General features: G+C 39.7%; 1 protein-coding gene across 1 annotated transcript in view; it reads left to right on the top strand.

The window, feature by feature from the left end:
- The window catches only part of nrdc (nardilysin convertase), a 75703-nt gene that overhangs the window by 29520 nt on the left and 31904 nt on the right, over positions 1 to 14279 (top strand). Inside the window, exons 12-17 of the mRNA XM_033028584.1 lie at positions 1192 to 1312; positions 2182 to 2240; positions 3477 to 3531; positions 3630 to 3734; positions 4808 to 4931; positions 13651 to 13737. Coding sequence (XP_032884475.1) covers positions 1192 to 1312; positions 2182 to 2240; positions 3477 to 3531; positions 3630 to 3734; positions 4808 to 4931; positions 13651 to 13737 — 551 coding nt within the window. The remainder of the gene's footprint in view (positions 1 to 1191; positions 1313 to 2181; positions 2241 to 3476; positions 3532 to 3629; positions 3735 to 4807; positions 4932 to 13650; positions 13738 to 14279) is intronic.

Genomic DNA, 14279 nt, shown 5'->3' with positions numbered 1-14279 from the left:
CTCCAATACCTCCCATACTACTGATCTGAAGCTCACCGGCTTATATTAGCCTGTTTTTTTTTCTCTTTCCCTTCGTAAACAAAGGCACAACATTACCTGCTATCTTGTTCTCCAGGACCTTGCCTTAACTAGAGAAGAGACAGAGATATTCGTCAAGGCTCCTGCAAACTCCTCTTGCTTCTCTCAATCATCTGGGTTAGATTCCATCAGATAGATCCTGGTGATTTATCCACCTTAATGCTCTTTGAGAGCCCCAGCACCAGCTCCTTTGTAATCTCAAACTGCCCTTGCATACTAGTATTCTCCACACTGATCTTGTTGCGCTCCATGTCCTTCTCCATGGCGAAAACAGATGCAAAGTGCTCATTTAGTACCTCGCCTACATCCTCTGACTCCGGGTACAAATTCCCTCCTTTATTCTTGAGTGGTCCTACCTTCTCCCTGGTTATCTTCTTGTTTTTAATGTGGGTATAAAAAATTGTGGGATTTTCTTTAATCCAACTTCCCAAAGCCATTTCAGATTAAAGACAATCAATACAATACAATACAATACGGTTTTATTCATCACAAGGTTTAGTGTATCTACATTAAAAAGAAGAGGGTAACCTGAGAGAAGGTCCCTAATCTTTGGAAATATTCTAGCGAATCAACCAATTATCTATCTTTTTTTTAGTTCTCTTCCTATGATAGCCCAAATCTGCTGCCAATGATTCATTCTCCGTCTATTCCAATAATCCTGATGGTTTTGTTACTTTGTTGCTTCAAGATGCAAAACCAAGGATTACATTCATCCTTAAACTTTAGAGCCAATGTTGTGTCATGTATGTTTTTAACAACATTTTATCTATCTTAAAAAAAAGTAAAGGCAAATGAGTGAATTAGGACAGCTCCTACAAAGTTAAAGCAACTTTGAACTACATGTTCAACACTCTACAGGTTTAGGGACTGAAGATTGATTCAGGAGGCATTAGGATGTCATGTCTCAAACTGCAGTTCCCTTCTAACATCTTGGCCCAGTGGAAACTGGAGACCTTAGAATACTAATCTCCATGTCTGGTTATATATAGTCCTGTGAATTAAGCAAACAAAGCCATACTTGACAAGCATCCTAATCTATTTGTTTCAATCCCTTGTTCAAATAGTTTTAGTTATATCTTCAGTCTCCATATACTTAACTGGTGTTTCTTCTAGGTATTTAGCTCTTGCCTTATTTGGAGGAAATGGTGAAACTGGATTTGAACAAAATGCAACATATTCTGTGTTCAACATCTCAATTACATTAACTGATGATGGCTATCGGCAGTTCTATGAGGTAAGGACAGTGGTAATCCATTAACTATTAACTTCTATTCCGGTTAATATCACATGCAAAATCTCTTTGTCTTTTCTTGTTGAATTTATTTTGAGTAGTCTCCTAATTTTCTCAAATCCAAGTCAAATTATTCTCATTGTCAATCTATGAACACTGCCCATGTTTTGTGATTAGCTTGTTCCTTACTTCTATCTTTTTGAGGGTAGGCATGGGTTAGGGGTGTGGTGCATATTGGGAGAAGCTGGCCAGATAGATTTGGAAGGTCTGGAGGATTATTTCATCAAAATCACCTTTCAATTTGACACCATCTACAGCATCCGACAGTAGTGAAGAAATTGTACCAACTGATCAATCGATGTGATTGAAGACTGTAAAGTTGGAATTAAAAACCATAGAATATAATTCACATTTTAAATCACTTGACAGAAAGCACACTAGTGAATGGGAGATGCATAAGGAATAATGAACGAAAATTGATATATTTTTAACAATATTTTGAAAAAAATTCCATACCACAGGTGGAAAGTTAGGTCTTCAGGTCAGATGGGGTGTTCTGCAGTGATAATGGTTTTGTTTGCTGTTTGTTAAAAAATTGGTTTCATTCCTTCAATGTTTTACAGTCAATGTTTTCAGTATTTCTTGATAATGTTTGTGCTCATCAAATTAATTCCACGTTGATTACAGAAACAGTTCATGTAGTTGCTCACCTGTAAAGTAAGAGAGTCTGACTACAATTTCCAGATTTTGGCATTTAACTGTGTGGAAGTTGAGGTCAGTTGTAATAGAGATGTCTTGAGAATTTCATCCAGTCACAAATTTTGGACCTTTGGTTTCCTTTATGATGATATCTGGTTTTTTTTAAATTATAGGTTGCACATATTGTGTTTCAGTATATGAAAATGTTACAAAACCTTGGCCCTCAGGAGAGGTGATATTTATTTTGTATATTTTTTATATTTAAGCTCATTATACAAGCACGGAAAGCTCTGCATGCCATTTCTAATGTTCTTCCATATACGGAAAAAAAAATCTATGCAGTATGAAAATTAACCTTGATTTATTATCAAAGGGTAGAAAAATATTATTTCGTCCCCACTAATCTTAGACTGTCCTTCCTGAAAATAACATTGCAGTGCCATTTGTCATTGCTGGTAACCCCTTTATTCTTTCAAATGACCCTTAATGTGTCAATCTTTATGGCAAACATAGATGCAATGCTCATGCGTGCAAGAGGAGAGAACTGCAGTAGTTACAAACATTACTGATGGTTGGTCGAGGACGGGCCGTATGAGTCGCGGCGGTAGTTCAGGGATGTGCCGTCAAGAACAAAGAGGAACCTGGTGTGGAGGGGCCTTCGAGAAAACCAAAAGGGACCCAGCGTGGGGGAGCCACCTAGAACAAAGAGGGACTGGTCGGAGGTGTGAGGGAGGCTAGAAAGGAAGAGGGACCATCGGGACTATATTGAATACTGTTGTAACTTTGTCGGCACCCTATTTGAGGCAACTCTTTGCGTACTTGTGTAGTGTATGCAAAACAGAGAACATAACAATAAAGTCTCAATCACTTGAACAATCAAGTCCTGTACCCTATCCTAGCTTGTAGAAAATTGTTAATCTACCATTCCAAGCACTAAGCTGTGCGCCACTCACTTCCAATATTATAGTCCATTGAATAATATCAGAGTGAGTGAGATCTACTAGGCTTTTTAGGAATCTAAGGGCGTTTATTACTCTAAGAGCATTTTGTCACACTCTTTGTTGTCCCAGTTTTAATTTGAAACTATTCTAGAATTACCTTCCCTCCACATTACTTTATTGAATGCATCCGAAATTTACTGTCCATAGCCTTCTAGAATAAAATAACCAGACTTCTTGTAATTTAAAGCTCTGATATTGGTTATCTTTTCTGAGCCTGAATATGTATTTGCCTTTGTACGACCTTTTAGCAGAGGGTAGCAATCAAGAACCATGATTGCTACCCTCTTCCCTGGTCCAGTTTTAACTCAGTGAAGGTAAAGGACTGTCTCAAATGTTCTGTCTACATACTTCAGTAACACATTTCGAGCTGTCTTTATCTACTAAACATTTGGAATTCTTTTACTTTATTTTCTTTGGAATAATAAATAATTTGATAAATACCTGATTATTTGTATTTTTCTAACCAGAATTTATAAAGAGATTCAGAAGATTGAAGATAATGAATTCCATTACCTGGAGCAGGTAATAGCGTGTGCCATTTCTCTTCCTCACAATCTTTGTTTTTGCTAATTAGTTAGTAATAGAGATAATATCCCTCATCTTTGATATTTTTTCCTTAGACTGATCCCATTGATTTTGTTGAAAATGTTTGTGAAAATATGCAGCTTTTTAAAAAAGAAGATTTTCTCACTGGAGACCAATTGCTGTTTGAGTACAAGCCAGAGGTAAATATTATGAAGTTGATTATTCGATAATAATGCAGGACTGAACTATTGGGAGAACTTTCTGTGAGATTAACATTGTTGTTATGGGATAAGGCAATATTTTTCCTCCATCTGGCAGACTCAAATTAATATATCAATTATGTTAATACACAGAAGATATGTGGTTCAGGTTAAGTAATTGATTGTGACCTATACACTGTTTATCATGAAGGATATATTTTGTTTGCACCAATCAGAATTTTTCTTAATGCCCACTGAGTAAAATGATTTTCTTAACACCCATTATGAGTAAAATTATTTTCCAATTTTCTTGGAAATATCAGAAATAATTTTGCAGAAAGATTAGTTTAATTGGTGTATACAGTATGTTTGCTCTTCTGAGGCTGAAGGTTTAAATTTGTTCAGGAAAATGTCTCACTGAGTGTTTCTGTGACTTCATCTATCTGTTGGGAGACACCTTAAGTAAAGTGCTTTCCTTGCAGAGCTACTATAAATTGTTTCTATTTGCTGAAGAACTCCTTCAATAATTGTAATATAGTTGTCATTTGCACATTATGTAAGAGTACAATATTAATGTGTTACAGCTTGAGATTGGAGAGAGGGGGAGATCTTTTTGTTACTTTGAGACATCTTTTGTCTTTACTTTGTGTTGTTGCTCTTTACCCGTCTAAGTTGTTTAAAGAATTGGGGTTATCATCCCTATTAGATTGATGTCCAAGTGTGCTGATTGCTGTGCCAGGACCTCACAAGTATTTCAAAACTTATAGAGTGTATGTTTTATTTCAAAATAGCATTTATTGTAAGTGCACATAGAGAATGGTGAGTCAATTTCCATTTTGAAAAAGTCAACAGAAAAATTGGAAAGAACACATTTTTATGAAAGTTTTCCAATAAATTTAATGTTGGAAGAATTATAAAAAAAAGAACCATTTTGGCTTTTCTCTCAAAACAAACCGCTTTGTTTCAATTAATTTGACATCATATTGTTGTAATATAGTGTGCATTTTCTTAATTATACAGTAGATCTGGTCTCTCTTTGTTGGAAAGTGTCTGTTTAAATCTTTTCTTTTCAGGTTATTGCTGCTGCTTTAAACCAACTGGCCCCACAGAACGCAAATTTGATTCTCCTTTCTCCCAACAATGAAGGAAAATGTCGTCAAACAGAGCGGTGGTTTGGGACGTTGTATGACGTTGAAGGTAAAATGGCTAATGAAAGTAATGTAGCTCAGTAAATATTCAGTACCATGACGAAGGCTAGAAATCAGTAAGGAAATAGGCTACATTGAAGGTAGACACATTGTCTAACTCAGCGAGTGAGGCAGTATCTCTGGAGAAATGGAATGGGTGGCGTTTCAGGTCGAGACCCTTCTTCAGACTGATGTCTGGAGGGAGCGGGACAAAGATTGAATGTAGTCGGAGAGTAAGACTCGTGGGAGAGCTGGGAAGGGGATGGAGGGAGAAAGCAAGGGCTATCTGAAGTCTACTTATTGCATGTGTAATTGGAGGCAGTACGATTTGAACCAGTGAAATAGGAAATATTTTAGAAAAATCAGGTATATCATCAATTAGTGTGTAACCCAATTTATTTTTGACGAGTCTAAAAAGATAGACCATGTTATATTGAAGTGTTTTATGGTCTTTCTTCCTCCACTGTTTGCAACATCACCCAAGACGATATTCATCCCATCACATTTCCTCCTCCTGCTCCATGTAGGCTTGGTTCTCCGGGAACCCCCGCCCACCACCTGCCCCTCGAACATATGATGGGCCTTGGACCCCACTCCTCTCCTTCCTCCTGCTTAGATGTTGTGCGTGTTTCACTGACCTGACCTGCTTACTCACAGGGTTTCTTATTTATCAAGCTACTTGACTGAGGGAAGTCTGGAAATAGATTTTTTGAGGATCAATGAAGAACAAACAACTGCAGATGTTGAAAATTAAATAAAAACAGAAAATTTAAGACACCTTCAACAGGTTCAACAGCACTATGGAAAGAAATAGTTAATGTTTCAGGTCTTCTTCTTTCGTGTCCATCTTCCATGTTTCAAATGTTGACATCACTGTCATCGTCTGTCGTAATCAGTGGGAGCCATCACGTGTTGCAATAGATGATGGTGGTAGCTCAGGATACTTTTAGTTTCCAGCCCCGCGACGTGGACGCGTCTGCTATGGGGCCAATGTTTCAAAGGCTACTCTTTTTTCACTTTTCCCCAATTCCTACCCCACCTTGACACACCATCTCTAAATTTCTCTTCAGTTTTTGTCTCTTTTCTTGCTTTCCTCCAGACGACAACTGTTCATCTGATTCCTGACTGCCCTTCCTCTCAGTTTTTCTTTGCCCCTTAGTTATGTATCCACTCCCGGTCTTGATATTGAGGGTTTGTGGTACTTGCTGTTGCAGTTAAGGTGAAACATTTATGGTTTGCTTTGCAGACTTTAAAAAATATATATATTTAAGGAACTGTGTATTCTGGGGGGTGGGAAAAAATGTCTGTTCTTGGTTACATAGAAAGAAGCCAGTTTTTGCGTCTTTGGGGAATCATCACCAAATTTATATGCCTAAAATTCAAGCTCCTAAAATGGTGATTGATTTGCACACAATTTTGACAGTGTACTGGATTCTACATTGATTTATGATATAGATTTATCTAAATAGAATTTTTCTTGATTAAGTCCATTCTGTTAAGCTCATCTCATTATTGCAATTGTTCTTAATTTCAATTTTGTAACTTAATATTGGATGCTAGTTTATGTAATGAAAAATGGTCACACAGCAACTCGGAGTAGGTAATAATAATAATGGATGGGATTTATATAGCGCCTTTCTAATACTCAAGGCGCTTTACATCGCATTATTCATTCACTCCTCAGTCACACTCGGTGGTGGTAAGCTACTTCTGTAGCCACAGCTGCCCTGGGGCAGACTGACGGAAGCGTGGCTGCCAATCTGCGCCTACGGCCCCTCCGACCACCACCAATCACTCACACACATTCACACACAGGCAAAGGTGGGTGAAGTGTCTTGCCCAAGGACACAACGACAGTATGCACTCCAAGCGGGATTCGAACCGGCTACCTTCCGGTCGCCAGCCGAACACTTAGCCCATTGTGCCATCTGTCGTCCCATAGGTAGATATGTCAATCTGCCAATTTTCTTTATTTCCAACTGTTTGTTAATACTAAGTCCTTGTTATTCACTGATTTGCTAACACTGGTCTGTGTACCCTTAAGATTGTTTATGTATTACTGGGCATGTTGGTTAGTGTAACATATTTCTTAATCGGTAATCTGGTGAATCCAGCAGTTGAAGCACAATCTGCAGAAACTGGCAGTTGACATTTTGGGTCAAGACCTTTGGTCTTGACAAAGTGTAGAGAGGAAGTGACCAGCGTAAAGTGTTGGAGAAAAGAGGTAGGACGAGCCTGCAAGTGATAGGTGGATGCAAGTCAGGAGGGGTGATTGGCAAATAATACTCAGATGGAGGAGGGAAGAGTGGAGATGGAAACTAAAGATCATAGATGGTCCACTCCTGCAAAATCCAATGGACTAACGAGTAGTACAGAACGGGGCGGGATGTCCACCATTTTAGCAAAGCCGACCCGACTTCCGTGGAATGTGTAAGCAGCAAAGATCATAGAGCGGAGTCGGGTTGGGTTGGTTTCTTTATATGAAAATAGAAATGAGGAAAACTATCAAGGGAATGATTTGGTATGGTAATTGAAAAATTTCTGAAATACTAACTTAGAATGAAATCGGAGCATGCAACCATTGTCTTTTTTGAGGAGGATAACCATATAACCATATAACAATTACAGCACGGAAACAGGCCATCTCGACCCTTCTAGTCCATGCCGAACACGTATTCTCCCCTAGTCCCATATACCTGCGCTCAGACCATAACCCTCCATTCCTTTCCCGTCCATATAACTATCCAATTTATTTTTAAATGATAAAAACGAACCTGCCTCCACTACCTTCACTGGAAGCTCATTCCACACAGCCACCACTCTCTGAGTAAAGAAGTTCCCCCTCATGTTACCCCTAAACTTCTGTCCCTTAATTCTCAAGTCATGTCCCCTTGTTTGAAACTTCCCTACTCTCAGTGGGAAAAGCTTATCCACGTCAACTCTGTCTATCCCTCTCATCATTTTAAAGACCTCTATCAAGTCCCCCCCTTAACCTTCTGCGCTCCAAAGAATAAAGCTCTAACTTGTTCAACCTTTCTCTGTAACTTAGTTGCTGAAACCCAGGCAACATTCTAGTAAATCCCCTCTGTACTCTCTCTATTTTGTTGACATCCTTCCTATAATTAGGCGACCAAAATTGTACCCCATACTCCAGAATTGGCCTCACCAATGCCTTGTACAATTTTAACATTACATCCCAACTTCTATACTCAATGCTCTGATTTATAAAGGCCAGCACACCAAAAGCTTTCTTTACCACCCTATCTACATGAGATTCCACTTTCAGGGAACTGTGCACAGTTATTCCCAGATCCCTCTGTTCACCTACATTCTTCAATTCCCTACCATTTACCATGTACGTCCTATTTTGATTTGTCCTGCCAAGATGTAGCACCTCACACTTATCAGCATTAAACTCCATCTGCCATCTTTCAGTCCACTCTTCCAACTGGCATAAATCTCTCTGTAGACTTTGAAAATCTACTTCATTATCCACAACCCCACCTATCTTAGTATCATCTGCATACTTACTAATCCAATTTACCACACCATCATCCAGATCATTGATGTACATGACAAACAACAGTGGACCCAACACAGATCCCTGTGGCACCCCACTAGTCACTGGCGTCCAACCTGACAAACAACCATCCACCATTACTCTCTGGCATCTCCCATTCAGCCACTGTTGAATCCATCTTGCTACTCCACCATTAATACCCAACCATTGAACCTTCTTAACCAACCTTCCATGAGGAACCTTGTCAAAGGCCTTACTGAAGTCCATATATACAACATCCACTGCTTTACCCTCATCAATTTCCCGAGTAACCTCTTCAAAAAATTCAAGAAGATTAGTCAAACATGACCTTCCAGGCACAAATCCATGTTGACTGTTCCTAATCAGACCCTGTTTATCCAGATGTTTATATATATTATCTCTAAGTACCCTTTCCATTAATTTGCCCACCACTGACGTCAAACTAACAGGTCTATAATTGCTAGGTTTACTCTTAGACCCCTTTTTAAACAATGGAACAACATGCGCAGTACACCAATCCTCCGGTACTATTCCCGTTTCTAATGACATTTGAAATATTTCTGTCATAGCCCCTGCTATTTCTACACTAACTTCCCTCAATGTCCTAGGGAATATCCTGTCCGGACCTGGAGACTTATCCACTTTTATATTTCTCAAAAGTGTCAGTACTTCCTCTTCTTTGAATCTCATAGTTTCCATAGCTACTCTATTTGTTTCCCTTACCTCACATAATTCAATATCCTTCTCCTTGGTGAATACCGAAGAAAATAAATTGTTCAATATCTCCCCCATCTCTTTTAGCTCTGCAGATAGCTGTATACTTTGACTCTCTAATGGACCAATTTTATCCCTTGTTATCCTTTTGCTATTAATATAGCTGTAGAAACCCTTTGGATTTACTTTCACCTTACTTGCCAAAGCAACCTCATATCTTCTTTTAGCTTTTCTAATTTCTTTCTTAAGATTCTTTTTACATTCTTTATACTCCTCAAGCACTTCATTTCCTCCATGCTGCCTATAATTATTGTATAGGCAGCATAGATCTCCCTCTTTTTCCGAACCAAATGTCCAATTTCCCTTGAAAACCATGGCTCTTTCCAATTTTTACTATTTCCTTTCAACCGAACAGGGACATAAAGATTCTGTACTCTTAAAATTTCCCCTTTAAATGTACTCCATTTCTCTTCCACATCTTTCCCATAAAACAAAATGTCCCAATTTACTCCTTTTAAATCCTTTCGCATCTCCTCAAAGTTAGCCTTTCTCCAATCAAAAATCACAACCCTAGGTCCGGTTCTGACCCTCTCCATAATTATATTGAAACTAATGGTATTGTGATCACTGGTCCCCAACGCATACCTCTGCCACCTGACCCGTCTCATTTCCTAACAGGAGGTCCAGCACCGCCCCTTCTCTAGTAGGTACTTCTATATATTGCTGCAAAAAACTATCCTGCACACATTTTACAAACTCCAACCCATCCAGCCCATTTACAGAATGTGTTTCCCAGTCTATGTGTGGAAAATTGAAATCTCCCACAATCACTACCTTGTGCTTACTACTAATATCTGCAATCTCCTTACATATTTGCTCTTCCAATTCTCGCTCCCCATTTGGCGGTCCATAATACACCCCTATAAGTGTAGCTACCCCTTTCCCATTTCTCAGTTCCACCCAAATAGCCTCCCTAGACGAGCCCTCTAATCTATCCTGCCAAAGCACTGCTGTAATATCTTCCCTGATAAGCAATGCAACACCTCCACCTCTTGCCCCTCCAATTCTATCACACCCGAAGCAACAAATGGATGAGAGCTTTGGCTTACAGCCCAGGATGGCATTAATTTTAACAAATGTTTGCTTGCTGTCAGAGCAATATTTCAATGACGTGCATTATCTGCAATTCGAACATTAAAAATGGCATGAAGGAGAGGGCAATGCTTAGGAAGGAACTGGAGAGAAGGAATGGGTGACATTTCGGGTTGAGACCCTTCTTCAGACTGAAAGTCCCTTTCCCGAAACGTCACCCATTCCTTCTCGCCAGAGATGCTGCCTGTCCTGCTGAGTTACTCCAGCATTTTGTGTCTATCTTCGGTTTAAACCAGCATCTGCAGTTCCTTCTTGTACACACAATCTGTCGGGTCGAGGATACAATTGGTGATCGAAATGCAACAGCGAGTGTTCAAGCAAAGATAATATAGGCGGAGCTGATCTTTGTGTTCAAGGATGATTAATGCACTTGGCTCCAGTTTATGTACTTAACGTCATCCCTGGTTGAAACCGATCCCGGGATGTATTAATCACCAGTAAATTCACGTTTCATTCCTCTCTTTTCATTACTTGTATGACAGTTTCTAAAATCGGCGCGCACAATGCTTTGGGGCCCGTTTGAATGGGTGAAAAATACAGCAATTCCGAATCTCGCTGCACTTAGCCCAGTAGAGTTATTTTCTTTACTCGTTTCAATCCGCCTAAATGCAAATTACTACAACATGAAGATTCTTGCCACAAACAACCAAAAAAGCTTGTAATGATTAGCATTTTATTAACATTTCGTCTTTTTATTTTGGATCGAATAAATAAAAGTGATAGACGTTTACACGAATTTGAAATATTTTTTTATTATGGGTAGCATTTGAGATTTGTAGAGAAATCTTACTTAATGTTGAGGCACCGTTACTGTAATCCGACGATTAAAATGCCTGCGTTTTAAAATCTAAATATTTCTTTGCTGTAAAATAAATAGTTACACATGGTTATAGCTGGTTACCCTATATTCTGCTAATTGGCATTCATATATATTTTTTAAACCGCCTAAATGATGAATTGCAGGAACAACGTGTTTTTAAAAGAGTTTACTTCAGTTGTGATTAGTTAACGGTGTAAACCATTTGAAATAGAAACCAATTATATTTTCCCCAAACAAAAATCGAGGAAAAATGTCCCGAGTGGATAAATTCCTAATTCACAATCAAGAAACTGTATCAAGAAACATCGGATTATAATTTGATTTTAGACTCGCAATACGATCCATTAGGAACCGCGACAGTTCTGCATGCGGCACGCACTTGGGCAAATGAAATGCATCGGTCTTTAGCGATTCAGAACTGTGTTCTGCATTGCAACAATTTCATACATATTGAGCTAGGAGCTGAAGCTAGCGTCTGCAGTTTTAGAGCACGGCACAATTATAAGAAAAATAAGAAAATAAAAATAATTAACTTTATCTAACACCTGGGTGAGAAGGGTCACAACCCGAAACGTCACCCATTCATTCTCTCCAGAAATGCTGCCTGGCCCGAACCGTTGAGTTACTACAGCTTTTTGTGTCCATCTTCGTTGTAAACCAAAGATCATACACCGGAGCAAGATAGTCCACTCCAAAGCAGACGCCATGACCAAAGATCATAGATTGGAGCGGAGACGGAAGCCGGTTACGGAAATGGCGCTGAGGATTACCCATGACTTACTACGGCTTTTTCGACGAGTGGACTATTTTGCTCCACTCTATGATCTTTGATAGAAACAGAGGTTGGTAGGTGAAAACAAAAGGCTGTTGATTTTGGAATCTGATCAGAAAGAAAGGTAAATAATGGAACTGAATGAAGGGTGTGGCAGGTGGGAACTATAGTGAGGAGAGAGAGAAAGGGACAGAGGAGGTGCGTGTTACCTGAAATTGGAGAATTCAATGTTCTTGACATTGGGTTGTAAACTACACAGATGCAATTTAAAGGGCTTGTCCTCTAATTTGCATTTGATCTCACCCTGACAGTGAAGGACGCTGAGGATAGACATGTGGTGTGGAAATTGAAATGGCTGGAATATTTAGATACCCACAGCGGACTGTGAGCTCAGGTGCTCGGCAAAGTAGTAGCTTAGTCTGCACTTAGTCTTACTGAGTCAGAGGACGCCGCTTCGAGAGCGCCGAATGCAATAAACAAAAATGGAGGAGGAGCAGATGAACAGTTTCACTTGGAAAGACTGTTTAGCTTCCTGGATGGAGTTGAGGGACGAGATATAGGGACAGGTGTTACACCATTACAGTTGCAGGGGAAACTTCCCTGGGAAGGGGAGGGATGAGTGAAATGAGCCCTCATCTCCCCAATCTTTCAAAAACGTATCTACTTTCACCGTACATACTTCAAATGATCTGGCCCCAGCTGCTCTCTGGGATCTAGAATTTTAGAAATTCACTCTGAAAACTAATTTCTATGCACCTCCTTTTTACACGACCTACCTCTTGGGGTAACTATGTAACTGCTTTGAAACTCTTCCCCCAAGTAAAAAACATTCCCCTTCAGGATCAATAAGGTCAATCCTCAGTCTACTAAATCATACCCAATTAGTGTAGCCTCTCCAGATTAGACAATCTCCTCATCCCAGGAATATCCTTTGGACTGCCTCCGTTGCTGCCATATCTTTCAGTGCAGTGCTCCAACTGCAGCTTTACCAGCATCCTGTACAATTGTAACAAAACATCCTTATTTCGAAGCTCCAACCTCATTTGGCTAATATGCCTTTTGCCCGCTTAACTACAGCTGCATCTATGTTCAAGTGGTATTAATATTAACAGTCAATGTACAGATGGACCCTAGATGTAGGCCAGGTATGCCCTTCAAGCTGGAACCAGAGATGACATAGACGTTGGTTACACTGGGATCAGAAATGTGGGTAGTTTCCAGTCAGAGCTGGGTCCAAATATGTCCATTGAACTGCTTGGTTTCAGCTTGCATATGCTGGAATGCAAGGCTGCAACTTAATAGAAGTGGTATCCATGAGCAGCCATAGTGTAATTGCCAGCAGCATTTCGTGATATCTGTTTTCTTGTCATCTACTAGAAGTCTATTTAGTAACTCCTGCAGAATAAAGACTTGATAGGTGTCAGACTCGAACGTTGAGGTGTTTAGTGAGAGTTAACTTTTGTTTTAGAATACCGATAGGACTGTTCTATTTAATTTCATGGTGCTAAACATGTCCAATGAGTAATTTTAAGTAATTGAAAATTATTTTCTGTTTTGATACCAATTAAAACATTGCATGTATGACTATATGGTTTATTGCTGAGGCAAGCTATGGGAATTTTCTCATGGATACACAAATTATGTCCTTTATTTTTCGAATTTGAGGGGAAAAATAGTCATTTTCCTCAAGTGATTAATTTAAAAGCTATCTTCATTTCACTATTTGATAGATATTGACAAAGATTGGACTAAAACATGGGCAGGTGACTTCGAATTGAATCCTGTCCTTCATCTGCCTGAAAAGAATAAATACATAGGTGAGTCGTGTCTTTTCTTTAAAAAAAAGTTTGTCTTTCGATTTACAGGTAACTTCTATCTATACATAACTAAAACTCTGATCTTGTGCTCTTCCGGTTTGTGGGTTTTTTTTATTTGCACAAAAACGGTACGTTAGAGCGTTACAATTTTTCGCCAGGTTACTCGCCGTTCCTCTGTGCTGCAAGTGCAACAAGTTTCGTTCCGATCGGTGGTATATTGTAAAAGTTATCGAGGTTTAAAAACTTAAAAACTGTGCACGCGCAGATTCCTTCAATCAGCACCACGCAGATTGATCTCTTCTCCTGTCAGTCAATGCCACGGCCGGGATGGCGAAGACCCTTCCTGCATCACCGGCGGCGGCCTCTCCCACCTCAGTCACAAACTCCTCTCTGCCCTCCTCACAGTAACTTGTCCATCGTCTCCCCCACCACCGGCCGCGGGGGTGGTTCAGTGGAGGCCCTGGTCCCGTCTCTCTCACCCTCATCACTCGCCCCTCTCCCCCGCCTGCCCTCTGCGGCAATGGCAGTCCCGTCTACCCGTC

This window comes from Amblyraja radiata, chromosome 10 (genome assembly GCF_010909765.2).
Source record: "Amblyraja radiata isolate CabotCenter1 chromosome 10, sAmbRad1.1.pri, whole genome shotgun sequence".
In the NCBI taxonomy this organism is placed as follows: domain Eukaryota; kingdom Metazoa; phylum Chordata; class Chondrichthyes; order Rajiformes; family Rajidae; genus Amblyraja; species Amblyraja radiata.
Note: the sequence above shows the minus strand (reverse complement) of the source record. Positions and strands in the feature narration are given on the sequence as shown.